Source organism: Stegostoma tigrinum, chromosome 6 (genome assembly GCF_030684315.1).
Source record: "Stegostoma tigrinum isolate sSteTig4 chromosome 6, sSteTig4.hap1, whole genome shotgun sequence".
NCBI lineage: Eukaryota > Metazoa > Chordata > Chondrichthyes > Orectolobiformes > Stegostomatidae > Stegostoma > Stegostoma tigrinum.
Window position 1 is genome coordinate 24,331,025 of NC_081359.1, and position 22,904 is coordinate 24,353,928.

The window sequence follows — 22,904 nt, forward strand, 5'->3', positions numbered from 1 at the left end:
TTGAGTTTTGGAAAACTAAAACAAAGCCAAAGCATAAACTGTCTCAGTTCTCACTTCTTTTAGGATAAGAGACATGGACAAGCCTACATGTCAGCAATTTACTCAGTACCAGTTCTCTTGTGTTTATAACCTTCTTGAGTTCCTCCCTTCTTTTCATTTACTGATTTATAACAGGTTCTGGGATATTATTTGTGTCCTGTATATTGAAGAGTGATATAAAATCTCTATTCAAATCAACTTTCAAACTTGATTTATCATTATCAATTCTCCAGGCTCATTTCCTACTAAGGCTCATTTTGTTAACTGTTTCCTCTTTAAATTTTTATAGAAACTCTTAATGTCAGCTTTTATTTTTCTATCTTTCTCTCATACACAAACGTTTTCCTTCATTTGCTTTTTTTGCAGTCATTTTTCGCTGCTTATTTATGTTCTACTCAGTCATCTGACCTGCCACTTGTCTCTGCACAATTCATTGTGAACAATTTTCCTATTATCAAATGAGCAGTGTTTCAAACCAGAATTTGACTAACATTAAGGTCCCGGGTCACCAGGAATGGGAGCTCTGCACATGTAAGCGGAAGACATACAGATGCAGTATAACTCAAACTGGTAACTACATTTTAACAATTCAATTCTTCAAGTAAACAAGGCGGCTATCATAGTTTTGTATCATAGAATGGTGGTCACAGAAGGAGGCGACTTAATCCATGATGCTTTCACTGGATGTTTGACAGAGGGTCTAAATTTAGTTCTGTTTTTTTTCGCAGTCATGAGGAAATATTCATCATGTATAACATTGCACTTACTGGAGAAAGCTTAGCCGAGCAGATATCTTGAAGTGAGCCGGAAAAAAAAAACCTGTCTGAGGTTACGAAGGAAGAAATCAATAAGTATGTGGACGTCATATGGAGATTTCAGACAATTTTATTAGCAGATTGTTGAAAAGAAAGGAAATTAAATACAATACAGTAAACGTGGTTCTCACATTTAAACCAGGCTCAAATAACTAAGCTACCATAGAAAAATCTCGATTTCTTGCATTATGATGTAAAAACAGATTTTTTTGTACAGATTTTGTACAACAAAATTCGTAATAACCTTTTTTTTTAGAAAACTTTAAATATATAGATAAAAATAGACAATTTTCGTATGTCTTAGTTGAAGATGAGTGTGTTCTGTTCCAAGGGCTTGCATAGAGCACAAATATGGTTATAATACAGGGTAGCTAAACATTAAAATGTTCATGTGAAAAATGTATAAACAATAATGAGAAAATGAATTGTACTGGGAGTCAATGAGCAGATTCTAATAAACTGTAAAACTGGGGTAATTCAGAAATAAATCTACAGCACAACCTTATTATGACATGTTTCCTTGAAATCCTGCATTAATATTCTAAAATATTCTCTTTCTCTTGAAACCCTTGCCAATATTTGGGTTTCTAAATAAGCTTCCTTTTACCCTTTTCACTTCTGTTTCCAAAACCAAAGCGTTTGGCATCTCAAACAGTTCAACCAAATGTTGAAACCTGATGAACCATCAAAGTGCCAGCCACTTGTGTCTTGTGCCAACTGGAATGTGGGAATGTCTGACTTAGATTGGCAGAGTATGGTTTTGTCTTGACAGTCACATGTTAACCATTGAAATATGACTGATCACAACTGCACTAAATCTGTGAAGGGGATGGGAATGTACTAACATGTAATTGTCCCAGGTTGATCTACATTAAAATAAAGACTCTATGCAAGGAGCAGAGGAACAACAAATGTTCAGTAAGAATTTTTAAATGTTTTCTTTCTCGTCTTAAAAACAAAGGATCACATGGACAATTTGTTTGCTTTCCTTACCAGAATGCACATCAACACAGTTGTTAACCCTTTCAAGACCATCACTGCTAAAAAAAACAAGAATCTTCCATTTTCAGTTTTTCCTTTCTCAATTCTTAAGATGCTCTGCCTGGGAAGTAAAATACTGGGAAGACAATGGAAAATTCACCTGCCAGGTTGTGTCATTGATTATTCCAAGATGGTAGGTTTACATGTTAACTTTTCCTTCAAATGTCTGTCATACCATTATTGCCACCCAAATACTAAAATCTCATGATGGGTTTTTTTATTGTTGCTTTGTATATTCAAAAACTATTTTTCTTCTAAATCCATGCATTTTTGGTACTTCAGGTCTGCCATTTCAAAAAACAGGCACAGATGTTTTGTCCAAATACCAAAAACAAGTTGATAGATCCAGTCAGAAGTTCAAACTTGCTCATTGCTTCTTTTTGGTAATTTTACATTTCTGAGCTCTTTGTCATTTTGAACTTGAAACCACATCTCTTGTTACTCTTTTGCCCCTTTCTTAAAAACAAAAGTTGACTAGTGCTACCAGATTTCACAAAGTCAGTCAAATAGACTGTTTAGCAAGGGAAAGATTTTTTGACAAGCTGCGAACTTGAAAGCATTTTCAGGGCCCTGCAATACCTATAAATTTGTCAGATTTGATGGTTCAAAATTCACCTATGGCAAAGAAAAATGACAAGGTACAATAAAGTACAGTTTAACTTGTTCTCTTTGCACTGCGGTCAACAGTGGCAGTTTGTTTTTCTTTGCAAGGAGAGTCTTTTTAAGGGTTACTATGGCAGTGAACAAAGGCAAAATGAAGAGAAAAAGCTACACTAGCAAATTAGCATTGTGTTGGAGTTTACTTCCAAGTATTTGCACAAAGGTGAACACACAGTTTATCAAAGACAGTGATAATTACACATAACCATCCTTCCCTATTACACAGGGAGAATACAGACTTCAACTCACCACTCAGCTAGGTTTTTTTTCAACTGTTACATCAAGTGTTGCAAAGTTCCTATTTTATTTTTGAAGAGTAACGTCTCAAGGTGACGCAAAAAAAAATAAAATGAGAAACATTTCTGTGGCATTTTGATCCAACTTGCTGCAATTGCCACAGATCTTAATTAATATCATCAGTTCTGTATCAGAGAGTTAGAGACAAGCTCTCCTCACATGAGTGGCAGGCAGAAAGGAACTTCTGACCCACCGTGCTGATTTTGCAGAGGCGCACATCAGACGCCAAGGATCCCGATCAGTAATACTGTGACTTGAGAACAAATATTTACATGCCTGCATGCTTTGTTAATGAGCTTCATCACAAAAAAAATTGCAGTTTCTGGAACAAATAGTGACAAAACATATCAGCATCTAAATTTCAAAAGTACTGTGTAGTTTTATTCTCTAGTAATCTACTGCATACACATTACCTCCCTGTGTCATATATACACACGACCAGTAGCTTGGCTGGAAGAAGCAAACAGCATTCACAGGTTTGTCTGGGTGGAGTGCACAATTATGTATTTTCATGACTTAAAAACAACTTACATTCACTTCTCTTTATTATGTATTTCTTTAAATTTTAGTTGCTAATGCTGAAAAATCTCAATACCAGGTTTATCTTCTGAGGTTTGCCTTAATATGTCTTTTTGTCTCCGGCTCAAACACACATCTGCGTAATATGGATGTAGTATTGTTTGATTTGTAATTACCTCCAAATTCTGAGTTAAATTCCATTGAATTCCAGAATGAACACTTTAAAACTTACTTGCTGGATTTAAACACAATGACAGGAACACGAGAGAGCTGGAGGGAAAGGGGTGGACAACAAATATTTAAAAGAAAAATTTGTTTGCTTCTTTTTGACTACTGGTGAGTATTTTATTTTTTGCGTAGTGTGCTTAACACTGTACCTGTCAGCACTGGTCATAATTTAGTCCAAAAGAAAAAAGCACAAAGCTCGTGCTTGCGCCATTTATTCATGTGTGCCTGCCAGCCGTGACCTCCTGAATGTAGTCACCATTTGAGTTTAGTCGTTTCTGGTTCAGCAACAGTGTTTGCTTCAGCGAGTTCTGCCATCGAAGTCAGTTGGTGCAAGAGGACTCTCGTCGTTAATACATCAAACATTTCATGGGTGACACAGTAACATAGTTATGCAGACTGGGTAAAGCTGTCTCGAAAGTACAGTTAACCCGCTTGTTCAGAGAGGACAGTATTTTGTCTTTTTATACATTGTTTCTTTTGTGTTCCTAATTGTCTTTTCATGCCATGTAGCGTGCGTTACTGCGCCGTTATCTCAGTACATGACAGATGACTTCAGATACATCCTTCCATCTGTAAAAAAAAAACACAATTTGGTGACCTATATTTAAACAACAATATTCGGATTCAGTTCAAATTGGGATGGCGGGGGGTGAGGGCTGCTGCTCTAAGTCCGACCTTTACCCTTTTTAATATATTTATGTACATTTCACTAGATGGAGGGGGTTAGGATTCTCGATTTTCATTTACTAGTATCAGTTTAGAGTTTACATTTTACGCTTACATGCACTCTGGTGAAAATGGGATGATTCAATGGCATCCACAACAATGGGTCCATTTATATCTCTGTGTGAGTTTATCCTTTTGATTATATTGAAAAGCGGCACATTGGATCAAAGAATTACAATGAGTCTGGGGTTCCTACTCCTGATCACTATTCAACGAGTTGTGTTGTAAAGTGGATTCATCTGCATATCAAATAAGGGCATGTCTGAGATAAACTGTCATGTTTTTATCACACTACTGTTGCTAAACAACCTTCAACAGATGTGAAAAAGTCTCTGGCACACTTTGTGAAAAGTAAACATTGGGATCTGTGTTGGAGAAGTCAAAATCAAGGCTACCAGCCTGTCACAATATAGCTTAATCTTAAATGGCACAGATTAAGGTAGGAAAAGACTATGCTTCAAGGAGAAATGGAACAGAGATGTGAGCTACTTTATAACCAAACACTGAGTGTGGGACCTACCCGATATGTTTAAATGAAGTTGACTCTACACTCGGACCACAGGAGACTTAAGAATACAGTGGAAGCAGGTGGCATCACACAACTAATTACAAAGTAAAAGAGGTCTCTCTCCAGAATGGGTAATGACTATTCTTGAGGTAAAGACGCTTAAAGCCACACAAAACAACAACAAAAGTACGGTTGCTGGAAATCTGGAACAAAAGCAGAAATTGCTGGAGAAACTCAGCAGGTCTGGCAGCATCTGTGTGGAGAAAACTGAGTCAATGTTTCATATCCAATAACCCTTCAACTGAACCTGCTGATTTTCCTATGCTTAAACTACACTGTGTTCAGAAAAAAATTCTTTTCCCCCTAGGGTTGCATAGAGGTGTGATTCCCCGTAATACGCTGAGCAGATTTTGCATTGCAGAAAAGAGCATTTCTTCAAATTCTCAACAGTAAGAACTGAGGTGATTAAGGATTATAGAATAATATGCCAGAATGGGTTATCATTCAGTCCATCACAACTCTGCCAGCTCTCTGAAATGATCTAATCAGTCCAACTTCTCTGCCGTTCCCAATAGCTCTGCAGTTTTCTTCATATTTCCGAATGTAACCGGAAGGAGGTTCTGCTGGCAATTAAATCACTAGCTCTTGTGGTTTATGTACATTAGAACAACCTTGATTGTTTTTTTGAGCTTCATTTGACACTACATCAATCAGTTATTCTCAATCAGTGTTACTATTTCACCCTTCAAGCAAAGTATAGAATAAAGTGCTTTATCAACTATTATTTGAATGTTGAGGAGACTACTGCAGAAATGCATTTACTGATGGATTTGTAATATACCCCATTTCAGAACTGTGAGGTTTGATCTGCTGTCACTGGGTCCTGTATAAAAGCTAATGTATCCTCTATCAGCATGTTTGCATAATGCTCCTAACAGTTGGATGAATGTATCTTGCCTTTAAGGTGTCAAGTGTGAAATATATCCCACCTGCCATGGCTACAAAAGATAAAGCTACTCTATAGCTTTTTACATTAGAATCTCAGTCATGACAGAGTTTACAGCCATTCAGCTTAAAATAAAAGCAGTACTCACAGCAAAAAGTACTTAATAATCTTCATTTCGAGTTTTTTTAACCAATGTGCTGTTTTCAGAAGCAATGTTTTCACAGCAACAGTAACTTACATTTCAGTTTATAATTCGATATATTTACATGTCCCCAACAAAGGAGATTTTTGACGGCATGAGCAATAAACACAGGAAGTAAGAGCAGGAGTAGGCTATTCAGCCCATCAAGTCTGCTCTCCCATTCAACAGGAACATGGCTGATTCTCTATTACAATGACAATCTCTCCCACATCTCTAGATACCTTTAACTTTTAGAAATCTATAAATATATCCAGTGACTGCAACCCCACAGCCTCCTGTGGTAGAGAATTCCACAGGTTTGCCACAGAATAAGCGAAGGCATTTCCTTCACCTCAGACTGAAATGGCCAATCACATATCTCGAGACCGCGAGTCTTTGCTGGGGACTCCCCCGGGCAGGAGAAACATCATCCCTGCATCCATTTTGCCTAGCTCTGTCCAAATTTGATACATTTCAATGAAACCTTCTCTATTTTTTCTAAATGCCAGTAAACACAGGACCATTTACCCCAATCTCTCCTCATATGACAAACTTGTCATCCCAGGAATCAGTCTGGTGAGTCTTCGCTACACTCCCTCTATGGCAAATATATCTTAGGTAAGGTGACCTGAACTGCACACAATGTTCTGGAGGCATGGTCACCAGGCACTGTACAGCTGCAGTAAGTCTTCTTCATTTATGCACTCAAACCACTTTGCCATGAAATTCCATATACAATATGCTTTTCTAACCGCATGCTACACCTGCATGCTTGCTTTCAGTAACTTTTCCTTTATTCTTTCATGGGATGAGGGCATCACTGGCCAGGCAGCGTTTATTGCCCATCCCTAAATGCCCAGAGGGCACTTACGAGTCACTCATATTGCTGCGGGTCTGGAGTCACATGTAGGCCAGACCAGGAAAAGATGGCAGTTTCCTTCCCTAAAGGACATTAGCGAACCAGATGGGTTTTTCTTGATAATCGACCATAGATTGACAGTCATTGTTAGATTCTTAATTCCAGTATTTTATTGAATTCAAGTTCTACCATCTGCCATGGTGAGATTCAAATGTGGGTCCCCAGAACATTATCTGGGTCTCTGGATTAACAGTCCAGTGATAATACCACTAGGCCATCACCACCCCACTGAGATACTATGACAGCCAGGTCTCTTTGTACATCAACCTTTCCCAATGCTTCATAATAAACTCTGTTGATTTGTTTTTTTAATGGGGTGGGCAAGTTCAAAATTAGCCACATTATAATGAATGTGCCATGTATTTACCGACTCACTCAACTAATTTAAATCACTCTGAAGCCTCTTTATATCCTTCTCACTGTTCACATTCCCACCCAGTTTTGTGTCATCATAAAACCTGAAAATATTTTGACTCCCTCACCCAAAGTATTGATATATCGTGAATAGCTGGGAATCATTCACTGAACTCTGCATTACCCTGTCATCATGGCTTCCCTATGTGAAAATCGCCCATTTGTTCCCACTCTCATAAAAGCAAAATACTGGGGATGCTGGAAGTCTGAAACAAATCCAGAAAATTCTGCAGGAGCAAATTACTGCAGATGTTGGAATCTGTAAATGCTAAAAATTATAGTGGGTCAGGCAGCATTCATGGGCAGAGAGAGCTGCTCTGATTAAGATTCATCTCAACTCAAAATGTTAGCTTGCTCTGTTGCCACAAATGTTGTCTGTCCTGCTGTGATTTCCAGCCCTTTTTGTTTTCAGAAAATCCTGCAGGCCTGGCAGTATCTGTGGAGAGCTAAAATTTTGAGTCTGGTATGACTCTTCAGAACCGAAAGGTGTTGGAAAGCTGATGTTTTTACACTTTGGACAGAGGTAAAGGAGGAAGAGACAGATGGTGGACAGGCCCATTATAAATGACAAAAGAGGTTGTTGATGGTAGTTAGAGAAAAAGAGATGCAAAATGATTGCAAATTGAGGTGTGAAAGGGAGAAAATGCCCTCACCTCAATGAATTTCAGACGTGACATAACTTGATGCTGAACTCTTCTTCTGTCAGCTTCACCTCTGTGCCCACTTCTTTAGACTGGAGTCCCCGCCCCACCACACAAATTATATCACTCATTTCCAATTTGTTCTCTCTATCTGGACCCTCCCTCTGCAACTGATTGCTTAAAAAATTACTGATGTGACATTTGCCACCTTAATTTTGCAGCTCCTTTTACCCAATCTAATCTGTCTGTCTCTGAACTTACTGCATTACCCAATTTAATCTGTCTGTCTCTGAATTTACTGCATTGCCCAATTTAATCTGTCTATCTCTGAACTTACTGCATTCCGCTCACTCAGGTTTAACCCTGACCTGATTATCAAACGTAATGAAAGGGTAATGGTATTGTTATTTGGCGTAATGACCTCTACCTGGTAGAAGCTGATTGCAAACTCTCAATCACTTCCTACTATCTTCCCTAGATCATGACCCTGCCATTGAACATCAGGCTGTAGTTTCCAGGACTATCATAGATGTCATTTCTTCCACAGATCCCCCATCCAAAGCTCCCCACCTCATAGTCCACCAACTAAACACAGCCTGCTTCCATCCCCTTTCCGGAATCCATAAACACAACTGCCCTGACAGACTAACCATTTCAACCTGCGGTTGCCCCATTGAACTTATTTCTTCCTATCTTTATTTTATCCACCCTTGTTCGGTCTCTTCCCACTTACATTTGTGATTCTTTTGATTGTTTACATTGGCGTGATAATTTCCAGTTTTCTGGTCCTAGTTGCCTTCTCTTCACCGTGAACATGCAATCCTTCTACATATCCATCACCCCCAACCAGGACCGTCCGAAGGCTCTCCACTCTTTCCTTGGAAAGTGACCCACACTGTTCCATCCATTACCACTGCCCTCCTTCATTTGGATGGGCTCATTCTCACCTTGAACAATTTCTCCTTTAACTCATCTCAATTTCTCCAAGTAAAATTATGGCCTTGGGTACCTGCATGGTTCTCACTATGTCAGTCTCTTTGTGACATTTCTGGAACCTTCCTTGTTCCAGTCTCATTCAGGATCATTATCACAAATATTTCTCCAAAACACTGGATGTTTTGGTACTACTTCCTGTTCTCATCCAGAATTGATAAAATTATTCAGTTTTGCTTCCAATTTGCATCCTTTTCTCACCTTCACCAGGTCTATCTCTGACTCTTCCCTTCCCTTACTGGACTTCACTTTTTCCATTTTCTGGGGACAGGCCGTCCAACAAAATCCACTACAAATTCACCGACTCCACAGTTACCTTGATTACACTTTCTCATACCCTGATTCCTGCAAGGATTCCCTTCCGTTATCACAGTCTCTCTGTCACTGTCCCATCTGTTCTTTGATGTCACCTTCCACTAGGTTGCCTCTGACAGGACGTCCTTTCTCCACAAGTAAGGACTCCCACCCCACATTGTTACTGGAACAGCTCTTAGCCATGATCAATCTACCTCCTGCACTTCTGTCCCCATCCCTTCCTTTCCTTCCCAGAACAATGATAGGGTTCCCATTGTCCATATTTTCTACTCTATTTGTCTGTGCAGTTAAAGGTTCACCTTCTGCCAATTCTGCCACCTCCAGCTGGATATCACTACCAAACACATATTCCCTTCCTCTCCACTGTCAGCATTCTGCAAGGATCATTCCTGTGTGACTCGCTGATCCACTCCTCCATTACTCCTAACACTTCCCCCATGGCACCTCCCCATGCAATTTCAGAATGTATAACATTTGCCCATTACTGCCTTGTGGTATCAATATAGAATTCCATAGCTTCAGAAACAGACCAGATTAAGTCTATTTTCAAACGTTCTTATATTCTGTCCAACCCCCAAACACATTGCCTTGTTTTGTTTTAAAAAAGAAAGAAAGAACTATGGATGCTATAAAACAGAAACAAAAACAGAAGTTGCTGAAAAACTCAGCTGGTCTGGACGCATCTGTGAAGAGAAATCAGAGTTAATGTTTCGGGTCCTGTGACCCTTCCTTAGAACAATCTGCTAGGAGGGTGTATAGCTGTTAACGGAGATGTTAGTGGCTAACAATAGGTAATGTGAAATGGCAGACTATGTGATGACAAGGTCTGGTGATGTGGAATAGGGGTGTAGGACATGGGAAGTTCAGGCCCAAAAATTATTAAATGCGATATTGAATCCAGAAGACTGCAGGGTCCCCAAGTGTAAAATGAGGTGTTGTTCTCCCAGCTTGTGCTGAGCTTCACTGGAACAATGCTGCAAGCCTGAGACAGAGATCTTGGCCAAGGAAAAGGGTAATGTGTTAAAATGGCAGGTTCATGGAAGCTCAGGGTCTTTTTTACAGGCAAAACGTTGATGTTCTACAAAGTGATCGCTCCGTCTACGCTTCATTTCCTCAAAGTGGACGAAACCACATTGTGGGCAGCTAATGCAGTAGACTCAATTCCAGGAAATGTTGCTTCACCCGGAAGGTATGTCTCGGCCCTTGGAAACTGGGGAGGGAGGGGGTAAATGGGCAGGTGTTACACAAATGACACTTGCATGGGAAGGTGCTGTGGGGCTGTGGGGGGTGTGTTGGGGCGTGAAGGGAGTATGGGCCAGGGTGTCCCAAAGGGAACGGTCCCTGTGTTAGGCAGGCAAGGGAGGGGAGGAGAATATGTGTCTTGTGAATGGAATCACTGAAGGTGGCGGAAGTGACGGCTGATGATCTTCTGGATGTGGATACTGGTGGGATCGTAGGTGAGGATAAAGGAAACCCTATCGCCGTTGTCAGAGGGATGAGAAGGGGTGAGGGCAGAAGTGTGGGAGATGGGTCGGACCTGTTGCCAACAGCGCTGGGGAATCCTCAGTTGAGGAAGAAGGTGGACATTTCAGAGGCTCCCTTGTCGAAGTTGGCCTCATTGGAACATACGCAGCTGTGACAGAGGAACTAGGAGAATGGAATGGAGAATGGAGTCTTTACAGGAAGTAGGCTGTGAGGATTTGTAGTCCAGGTAGCTGGGGGAGTCGGTGGGATAATGTGGATATTAGTGGCCAGTCTATCCCCAGAAATGGAAACAGAGATGTCAAGGAAGGGGAGGGAGGAGTCAGAGATAGACCGATGAAAGTGAGGGCAGGGTGGAAAGTAGAAGCAAAATCGATTAACGTTTCTAATTCCAGGCAAGAGAGGGAAGCAGCACTGATATCTTCGATATAACAGAGAAGGAATCTGGACTAGGATTGGAACAAGGAATGTTCCACATACCCCCGAAAAGACAGGTCTAACTGCAGATGATGCAGGTTCCCATTGTCACTGCTTTGACCTGAAGAAAATGAGAGGAGTTAAAAGAGAAGTTGTTGAGGGTGAAGATGAGCTTGGCTAAGTGGAGGAGGGTGGTGGTGGGTGGGGATGGTTCAAGCCTGAACTCTCCCATGTCCCAGCCCTCTACCCCACACACCAGGCCTTACCATCACAGTCTGCTATTACATACTATCTACTGTTAGCCAGTAACAATCCTCATCAAAGATATCAGTATTGATTCCCTCTCTTGACTGGAATTAGAAAAGTTCATCGATATTGCTTCCACTTTCCACTCTGCCCACAATCCTCATTAACAGCTATTCACCCTCCTAGCCAGATCGTCATCCATTCCATTGTCTATCCAATTGCTCTTCTCTCCCTTTGGACTCTGTCCTCACCGATAATTTACTCCTCACCCCCTCCCCATCCCTATCTTCTGCATATAAACTGACATTTTCCTAGCTGCCATTAGTTTCAGGAAGGGTCACAGGACCCAAAACGTTCTCGTCAAAGATGCTGCCAGACCTGCTGAGTTTTTCCAGCAACATCTGTTTTGTTTTGTTTGTGTCGTGTTTACCTTGTTTTCAGTATATAGGACCCATTTTCACGCCTTTTCTCACCTTAATTTACAATCATTTTACTTGTCTTTTCATCTTTCACCACCACAAACAACCCCTTTTGTCTCTTGCATTGGGCCTCTACACCATCTGTCCCTTGCTCCATCTCCACCTTTATCAAAAGTATAAAAACACCCATTTTTCAATGTCTTTCGGTCTGAGGTAGAGTCATACAAGACTCAAAGCATCCACTCTGTTTCTCTCTTGATGCTGCCAAATCTACTGAGTTTCTTCAATATTCTCTGTGTCTATTGGAAACCTGTCTATTAATATTCTCTGTGTCTCTGTGTTTCCTGTCTATTAACTGATTCTCAATCCATGCCGCTTTATTACTATTAATCCCATGTGCTGTTATTTAACACAATAATCTCTTTTATGGGACTGCAAATCAAAATATATCACATCCACTGACTGAGTTGACTACGGTGGATTAAGAAAATACACTGAACGTTTTTTTTGGTTAATAAGTAGAGGCATTCTACAAGGCCTACAATAGATAATTCTGTACTGTAGGCCTCTATGACTGCATATAGATTCCATAGGGCATAAACTCAAGTGGAAAGATGAATCAACTGTGGCTAACAAAAGTTTTCAAGAATAAGAGGTGATTTCATTGAAAGTTTCAGAATTTTCCCAGGACGTAACAGGGTAGATCTAGATAGGACGGTGAGTCTAGATCGGGGACATAATCTTTGAAGAGGGCAATTTAAGACAGTGATGAAGAGAAATGTCTTCACTCCAATTGTGGTGCATCTTTGGAATTGTCTCACCAGAGGGTTGTGGATGCTCTAATCATGTTCACAAAAGAAATCAACATATTTCTGGTGACCAACAGCAAAGGATGTGGTGACAATATAGCAAACTGATACTGGCGTAGACAAGATCTAACTTAATAGTAGAGTAGGGTCAATGTTTGAAACAGCTTACTTTTGTCACCAAAATATCACAGTATGTCACTGAAATGATGAATAAAGTTTGACACCAAGCACACATGGTAAACACAGAGGGTGTAGGCTGGCACACTGGCTCAGTAGTTAGCACTGCTGCCTCACAACACCAGGGACCTAGGTTCAACTCCAGCCTTAGTTGACTGTCTGTGTGGGGTTTACACATTCTCCTGTGTCGACGTTTGTGGGTTTCCACCAGCTACTCTGGTTTTCTCTCAGTCCAAAGACGTGCTGGTTGGGTGAATTGGCCGTGTTAAATTGTGCAAGGTACGTGGGCAGTATATGCAGAGTTACAGGATAGGACGTGGGTCTGGGAAGATGCTCTTCTAAATGTCAATGTGGGCTGAATGGCCTCTTTTTTCATGTATAGATTCTATGATAGGCAGCTAAACAAAGCGGGTTTTAAGGAGTTGCTGAGAGAAGGTGCAACAGTGTTTAAGACAGCTAAGGCATGCTGAAAAAATGAAGTGAAATTTGGAGATATAGAAGAGGTCAGAGTTAATTTGTTTTTATTTGCCAATACCTTGAATGAAGGTGCTGTTCTGTTATTTGTAAGATTGGGTTTGTATGCAGGTACAACTTCTCTTGTCCACAGCCATTAGCAGCATCTATTAGGCCCTGCACAATTTATTTTAATGAATCTAAAAGCTATGGTTTACTTTTAAGCACTACTGTGCATAAAGGGGCATAAAAAAATTCATTTCACAGTCATGTCTTAATCTGATGCACTAATTCTTTTGGAAAGGAACACAAAAGTAATTGATGACAAACAAGTGGTTATGTTCCATCAGGAGCTGATAACACAGCCAGGAAGAAGTCAAAATATAAAGCAAACAAACATTGAGGAACATCTGTTCCAAATTCCTCATCCCTTTTCTTAAGATCACTTAAAACAGGAAGCAGCTAATTAGAGATGAGCAGGATTGTAAAAATAAGTTTTGTATTTGGATTTGCTTTTAAGTCAATACAATTTTTAGATAGAGAAGTGGACAGGAAGGATATACAATGGAGTTCCCTGGAATTGAAGCAGGAAACATAATGGGAACGTGTCTTTAACTTTTAGCATGGGAAAGCATTTAAGAATAAACTGACAAAAGGAGTTACCTCAACAAGTTTAATATCACCAACAAGAACATTAGACACTAAAAGTGTGTTTCAAACTTATAAATGGACATTACAAGAATATGTCGCTATACACAACAATATTAACAGCTGGTTTAATATCTGTTATGAATTTATTCTATTTTTATTAACTTGGCTACTGTTGGTGTGCCTCCTGTCAACAAAATGTAAGCAATTCCAGGAAAAAGACAGCAGCAGGATTAATTAAATTAGTTTGTTATAAACCTCCAAGGCATTGCATTCTTGTGATATTTTTTCAAGCAACAGTTCAGAGAAGTTGTGCAAACTTAATTAAACAATAAGATAATTCTTTGAAAAAAAAGGGGTGTGACCCAGCAAATCTCACTGCACACTCGAGTAATAATGCCCTGCTATTTGGAATAAATCTTGTGCAGAATCTGGAGACCATCATTTTACAGTGGTTGAATCAAATTGCATTTTTATTGCACAAGGCTGTGAGGCTGTTTAGTGTATTGAGAATTGCATTTCACATTGTATGCATATTCTTAACACAGCCTGGTAGCAAACTTGAAACTGGGTATCAAGGGATCTATTTGATAATTGATAGCACAGTACAAGGTTAGAACTAAAGACTGTTTTCCTGACTAGAGTAAATTTCAAAGATCCCTCTGTTAGGTAGGAAAATACCAGAAAAGAGCAGTCCTCAAACATGAAACTGACTCTCAAGTTACACCAGGACTATTCTTGCTGGAGACAAAATTAGGTTTAATAATGAGCAAGTTAGAATTGAAACTAAATGGTGGAACTAATCTAGAATCGATTGTGTCACGATGGTATATCTTGAAGATACACAGTACCTATATGGTATCATCATTATATCATGGGGCATGTGATCCAAGGTCAGAAAGATCACATTCTCCATTTTACCTCAGATCACCTGAAGCATGACACACTACAAGCATGTTGCTCTGTACAAATGAATAGTTTCATATGAGCTCAGACACTGATGCATCTGTGAATGTAATTATTGTACATAATAGTTGGCTGTAATAAACAATTGTAGGATTCTTCAACATAATGATATCCATGATCAGTGTCTTAGATTACGAGAGACAAAGTAAGCATTACCACATCAGGTGAAAATACTCCGCTTGAGGCAAAATCACACTAAAACCCCCCAAAAAGTTTCAAAATTGAAATTCATAAGCAAATGGAAATTTATGTATTCCTTTATGAGTGGTCAGTCCGGTTTCGTGGTTGACTTTTCATTTTCAGTTTACTTTTAAATAGAGATGTCACATACATTGCTGCAGACTTTGTCATTATTATTTGAGTTCAGATTGAAAGGCAGTGTTTCTTTAACCCACACTGAATAATTCATCTGTATTTTCATCAAACATGTCTTGAAAGCAGTGTCTCAGAAGTGACATCTAAATAAAGTCAATGCAGTGTTTCCATCAACTGCGCTAGAAAATGTGGAGGCCAACATTATTTGTTGACATCAAGCAATCGGATAGAGTGTTCAGGAGAACTGTCTTTGCACATGCAGCAGTGAGGACATTGAAGCTGCTACTGCAAGGAACAGATCAAGGAAATAGTTCAGGTGTATTTAAGGGTAAATTAGATAAACATGCGAGGGAGACAAAAAGAATGGAAGGATACGCTGAAAGATAAATAGGGATGGATGAAAGGATGACCAAGCACAGTTACCCATGGTTGGTCCAAATGGTCTTTTTCTGTGCAGTATATTTTATGGAATTCTGTGAGCTGATAAGGAAAAGTTTTCTTTTCCATAACCTTGCAGTTACACAATGCTACTTTGATGATTTATGGTAGCCATTTTGGACAAGAGCCATGCAGGCCTTGTTTAAGTGCCTATGAAATCAGTGTTAGTCCAGGTCTAGTGTGGGAACTGGTCAACCACTTCTTTAGTGAGCTATTAGTGCAGAGTTTTATAACAGTCTCTAACAGCAGGGTTATTTCAAGGTCAGACTATTCACAGCACTTTCTTTTTGTTAAATTTTCACTTTATTTTCAGCCAGATTATAACCTGCAGTTTGCAGGTAGATGTGTGCATCCAAGTTGTACTCTGCCTAATGCAAAATGCCTAGATAGCTTTTAATTAATTTGATCCAAATTTTCTGAAAGACAAATTAGTCATATGGACTGCTGTAACTCTTATAATTGAGTAATTAGTGATTAATGGAAATTGGCCCTCATTTGTGCAATTAAAAAAATGAGGTTGTCATTTCTGAAACAATGTAAGCTGCACTATGGAGTCATTACACAGTAGTTACTTTTATAAACCAAAAGCAGCTTTCATGACACACTTGTCCTACTATTTCAAAACACCTCTGGCCAGAACTTGAGCTCAGCATTATTTCTGTGTATGTTGTAGTCTTGTATCTCAATATCCTGCTATGTTTGATACAGCATTGCATAGTCTTCTGTTATTTATGTGCCTTTTGTGGGCAGGAAGAATGGTTGAGAATTTACTGAGTGGAACTAGGACTGGGACGAGGAACTCTCACAACACGCAGTTATAGTTGGTAACTGAGTCAGCCAGAGCCACAAGTGGGTTGACTTTGCTAGTGTGATTCTGTTCAGGCGCAGCAGGCCTTACTCTAGAGCAGAAAGCACACCATTATACAGATTTTCCCCCTGCTGTAGCGCACAGCCATAATCAAAGGAAGCTAGTTTTGCTGATAGAACAATATGGAAAAGCAACTTCATTTAGTTAGTCTGGAAGCATGCAATGTTATGACATAACTGTGCTCATCTACCTAACTAAATCATGGCAAAAATTATATATGGCCTTCTCCAATCAATCATTCTTTAGGCCAAGGTACATTCCCACCATTATTTTGAATCATAGGCACACCACAACAAATTGCTAAGCCCCTATAACTGTTGAATCTAAACTCAAACAGTTATCCAATCTGTACTACCCTCAAGTGCTCTTCCCACTGGGAGCAAAGGCTAAGCGAATTTAATCTTGCATCCATCTCTTTACTATAAATTTCCTTGAATGATTACATGGCGTTACTGGCTTATAATATTCAAAGTATCCGATATATGGCCATAATGGCAAGTGAAAAAAATCAAAGGTTTCATGTAGAAAAAAAAATTCAGTGATTATTTGATGAATTTACTAATCCAGTATTTCCAAATTGGGAATGGGATGTTAGTATGTTGTTATTTAACATTGAAGAACTGGGTTTTAGTTGAACGGAAATTTAAGAGATAAAATTCTTCTTTCTAGATGTTGTAAAATGACATTAAGCAGCCTCAACACATGCAAATAAGTAAGAGCTCCTAGAAACAAAACTGTCCACTATTCAGCACTGGTTGACATTGTCGTGACTGTATCAAGGCCAGCCAGGTGGACCTCAAAGAATATGGTTCCCTGATTGGACCAGGTTAACAGCCCCATCAGGGAGCCCTGGCTGACAGATGTAAACATGAGCATCAGAGATTCTGTTCACTCTGAAACCTAACTCTGAGGAAGCTGGACCAGTGATAAGTACCGTGCATGTATAAATAAAGAGACACTCAGTGACGGGACTCCGGACTCTGTAAAATTATTTTAGATGTCAACTGACAAACATGGATCCCTTAAATGCAATGTTTCTAAGGACAAATAATAGCAGTTAGGATATGTGCTCAATCATTTTTCACTATACAGAAATACGGGTAAGCTATTTCCTCAGTAACATTCTACCCTGGTAACTTCAGATTTGCCTAGGAATTGATGAGAGCTGCGTGTGGGGGTAAGAGGGACAAGGGGAAAGAGTCGTCATAGGAGAAAGTCTTGCCCTGTCTGTCCCTAAATACAAATATCAATGCTTAGTCTGTCTATAGGGCAATCTAAAAAAATCCTACTATCTAGTTCTCTCATGTATCAGTACAATTTGTTCCTCTGCTTACACGCTTCTACGCTATTCCATTAAAAATGATCAAGTGCATGTAGGAGAAAATGGGAGAATGGGGGTTAAAAATAAATTTTGATCAACCAACATGGGCTTTAAATATCATGTTAGCAGGGCAAAATAGATTTTCAGGTTCAAGTAGCCAGAACCAAACAGCTGGTTGTTGGGTATTTTGAACTCAGGACCAACATACTCCAGTCCCAAATATGGGACAACCCTGTGCTGTAATTAAAAATGCAGATTTCCTACCATTAGAGTCATGCTCTGATTTTGATTGTGTCATACATTCCTATAAACTTATTAACAATCAAATCGCATTTGCCATGTCATGGATTTAGTGCCAAGACTTAAGAACCTGACCAACAGCATACTTGTTCATTTTCACTAATCTAGTGTTAGGAACAATCAAGGCAAAAATTTATTGCAAACGCTGAGATAAATACAGTGCAATTTTACCAAAATGTTTGAAAGATACAATTCCAGTTCATCAGAAATTCTTTGCATAGCTTCTGATAAATGAAGTGAAATGGAATTATTGAAATATTTATTCATGGAACTTGAAGGTAGAAAATTAATATACTATTTGCAAAAATATTTAGTGAATATTTTGTCAACATGTGTGCTCTTGAACTTAAACAGGCTGACTTCTTTTTTCAAATACTGAAAAGTTGTACCAATATAACATTGGACTGAATTTGACAGTTAGTCATTAAAAGAGTATAAGTCATTTTTTTTTAACAAAATCTAATTTAATTTGTATTTGACCTTTAACTGAAATCTACAGTTTAAATTCTACTGGGCCAGCCCTGTCAGAGCTTTATCGTGGTCTCTAGTGGAAAAGTGCTTGGACTTAGTTAATCAACGAAGTAGCTAAAATCTCTCTAACTGGGTCAGCTAAACCTTTTGTGTTAGGAACATATAAAACGATCCAACTTAGTGTGCCTTACACTAAGTGCTTGGAGTTGGGCGACATAATTAGTTAGTGGAGAGAAGGAAAGAAGTGCTCCATTACTTATGTTTCTAACTGCCTGAATCATTTTCAGCCTCCAGAAATTGGTTTCTACTCTTCTACAGAGGAGGAAGCTACTTGTTTGGTAGGTATCTAGGCTTATTATATTCAAAGGAGTACTGCAACTGGAGGTAAAGTTAATAAGCTACATAATATAAATATATAAATAATTCAATAAAATAATTCAATAGTCACTTAGAACCAGCAGCTCCCCATCACTTTCTCAAGGGCAACATGGGATGTGCAATAAATGCTGATCAGTTAGTGAAACCCACATCGTGTGAATGAATTAAAGAAAAACATGTTAAGGGTGGCAAGACAGGTGATACATCACTGTTGCTGCAAGTCGGAGCTCCTGCACTAAGTGATTAAAGTTTGTGTACCTTCGTTTCAGAGCTTATGAGCTGGAGGCTGAACTACAGACAGTATGATAAATCAAAGAAGGAGTAAGTTCCCTGCATTTTTTACACATTGATACACTCACACTCCAAAGACAAGCTCTCCTGATTTGGGCACTGATCAAGGACAGGAAAGTGTCACAGCTAGTGAGGAAGATAAGGAAATCCTCAGCCTTTGCAATTTGTCCAACAAGTTTGCAATTCTTTCAGCTTGTTTGGGTAAGAGTGGGGGTGTTAGTGTGGATGAGCCAAATGAACATGGAACTGACACATACAAAGCTATTCTGATGAGAAAATCATTAGACAAGTGACAGTCCACTTGGCACTCCCTCCCTTAACCTTCTTCCTTTCTGCTAAGCCCTATGGTGTGTTTTTAGGGCTTAGCAGAAAGGAAAATGATTAGGGGAGGGAGTGCAAAGTGGACTGTCACTTGTCAAATAATCCAGATCCCAGAATAACGTTTTGGGGTTTAGCGTTTGAATTTCACCATGGCAAATAGTAAAATTGGAACCATGAAACCATAGTCAATTGTTTTAAATTACATCTGGTTCACTTCAGTTCTTTGGGGGATATAATCAGCATTACTTAACCTAGTCTGGTCTACATGTGACTCCACAATCCCAGCAATGTGGTTACCCTCTGGGCAATTAGAGATGGGCAATAAATGCTGACCTAGCCAGCCATACAAACCAAATAAAATAAAAGGGACCATTTCAGAAAGGTTTGCTGATAATGACAGGAGTTTTAGGGTTTTACAAAAACTAGAAATATCAAATAGCTAAGGTAGCCTGGATGACACATTCATTGAATGCTTTCGAGCTAATTTCTTAGGACAGCACGTTCTGGTGCCAAACAGGGTGCAGGCTGCACTAGACCTGGTATTGTGCAATGTAACAAAATGAATGAACAATCTCAGTAAAAATACATCTTGGTAGCAGTGACCATAATATGATTGACATTTATATTCGGTTTGAAGGAGAGCGTAGTGTGTCCAAGGCTATTTTTTCTAAAAAAAATGTAAAAAGGAGGAATTATGATGATATGAAAGCAGAGTTGGTTAAAGTCAATTGCCAAACTAGGTTAAGGGACATATCAAAAGGGATGTAGTGGCAAATATCTATGGGGCAGCATGGTGGCTCAGTAGTTAGTACTGCTGCTTCACAGTGCCACGGGTAACAGTCTGTGTGAGTTTCCTCCGTGTGCTCCAGTTTCCTCCCACAGTCCAAAGATGTGCAGTTTAGGTGGGTTGGCCATGTTAAATCACCCAGGGTATGTCAGCTAGGTGGATTTGTCATAGGAAATGCAGGGTTACAGGGATAGGGAGGTTGGGTCTTGCTGGAATGGTCTTCGGACAGGTGGTGTCGACTTGATGGGCCGAATGGCCTGCCTACACACTTGATCTTAGAACACAAAGGATAAACACATTTCAATAAGTAAGATGATTTCCAAGGGACAGACCTGCATTCTGCAGTGAACTAGAAAAGAATAAGTATACAATTAGACAGAATATTTAAATAATAAGCATAAGGAGGCAAAAATTAAAGCATGAAATCTGGCTACCATAAATATTAAAGCAGATAGCAAGAATGTCTGTCAATAGATTTTCAAAAAAAGTGACTGTCGATCATATAGAAAATTTTTCTGGAGAGTCAATGGTGGAAAATAAAGAACTGGCAGATGATTTGAATTGATATGTTGCATCGGTCTTTATCACAAACAATACATGTAACATTGCAGAAGCAGCTATAAATCATAAAATGGAAGAATTCAGAAAAATTATCATCACCAGAAAAATTGTACTAAGTAAATTATCAGAACTGTGGGCTAAGTATTGAAGAACTTCATCCTAGGATCTTAAAAGAAATGGCTTGTGAGAGAGAGATAATGGGAACTGCAGATGCTGAAGAATCTGAGATAACAAAGTATGGAGCTGGATGAACACAGGAGGCCAAGCAGCATCTTAGGAGCACAAAAGTTGATGTTTTGGGCCCAGACCCTTCATCAGATGAAGGGTCTAGGCCCAAAACGTCAGCTTTTGTGCTCCTAAGATGCTGCTTGGCCTCCTGTGTTCATCCAGCTCCACACTTTGTTATCTCGGCTTGTGAGATAGTTTATTCACTGTTTGTAATTTTCCAAAATTTCCTAGATTTGGGGTAAGGCTATTTGATTGGAAGACAGAAAATGCTACTCCTTGACTCAAAATGGGACAGAAAGCAGGAAACTACGGGCCAACATCCATCATAGGGAAAACCTTCTAAGTTATTATTAAATATGTAATAACAGGACAATTAAATAAGGTCAAGATAAAGGATGAATCAATGTGGTTTTGTGAAAAGGAAACCGTGTTCAACCAATATGTTGAGTTCTTTAAGGAGGTAGATAAAGGGAATCCTTTCTGAACTTAGATTTCCATAAGGCATTTGATAGAATGTCATGTCAAAGGATATTGTGGAAAATAAAAATTCACGGCAGAGGATAACATATTGTCATGAATAGAAAATTAGCTGGCCAACAAGTAGAGAACAGGCATAAATTAGCCTCATTCAGGTTAGCAGATTATGAGTGGTTTACAACAGGGGGAGGTGCTGGAATTTCAACTGTTCACAGTTTATATACATGACTTGGATGAAGGGTCACTGGACCTAAAACGTTAACTCTGATTTCTTTCCACAGGTGCTGCCAGATCTGCTGAGCTTTTCCAGCAATTTCTGTTTTTGTTTCGGATTTCCAGCGTCTGCATTTCTTTCAGTTTTTATTGACCATGATTTCCTCTGGTTACAGAGATAATGAGAGGCTAACTGCTCCCTCTTACCTGAAAACCACCTGCTGTGGATTATGTTCTTAACTGCAATCATGTTTGTGCTTTCCCCTTTCAAGAATACACAAGGACCAGAGTTAAAAGCCAGTTTCAATCCTGGTAAGTGTGGAGTAGTGGGCAAAGGTGTATGCTTTTAAAGTCAGGGCTGAGTAAAAGTCCTTGTCATCCCTGCACTGCAGGTCGAAAGAAAGCAAGTCTTTTTCTTTGCTAAAGCCATTAAGCAAGAGAAACTGCAGTCGAAAGAAAATGGGATAAAGGCCTCAGTAGAGTACAAAGTCCAAACATCTAAAAACTAACTGTTCACCTCCCGAAATCAGTAAAACTGGTAACACCTAAAATAATAGCTGATATGTTGCAATAGATTTTCACAGAATCAGTAGACTAATTCAATTTTTTTTTGAATTTAATTTGTTTTTGGACTTGCATCTCATTTCTAATCTGTATGTATACGTATTTTGTTGTTATTTCTCCTCACATTTCATAACCAATTATAGAAAGTCTGGTATAAGTTGGGTCCTTTTAAAACATAAATTCATTTGTTCTGGAGGAAAGATATCCATAAGGGAGGGGACTCTCGTTGTAATCAAATGAAGACTAAATAGATAAAGAAGGGGAGCCAGTTCAACCTACCTCATGTTTGAGTTTGGTATTCTGGGGTATCCCATCTGGAACCACACTATAACTCACTCAGGGACTAGTTGTTACACAATGCTTCAGTTAGAGGAGACTCTGGCGAGACCATATCTCGAGTACTATATACAATATTAGTCCCCTTATTTAAGGTTGTATGTAACAGCATTGTAAGCAGTTCTGAGAATGTGAGCCAGATAAATAATATGAGGAAAGGTTGGAAGGTTAGGCTT

The 22,904-nt window shown here is 39.2% G+C and overlaps 1 protein-coding gene across 4 annotated transcripts in view; it reads right to left on the minus strand.

The window, feature by feature from the left end:
• Positions 1–908: 908 nt before the first annotated feature.
• LOC125453139 (dachshund homolog 1-like) overlaps positions 909–22,904 on the minus strand; it is a 583,370-nt gene continuing 561,374 nt past the window's right edge. For all 4 annotated transcript variants that reach the window (XM_048532306.2, XM_048532308.2, XM_048532307.2 and 1 more), the window contains one exon: positions 909–4,169. In XM_048532306.2, the coding sequence (XP_048388263.1) occupies positions 4,132–4,169 (38 nt within the window). In that variant the 3' untranslated portion in view covers positions 909–4,131. The remainder of the gene's footprint in view (positions 4,170–22,904) is intronic.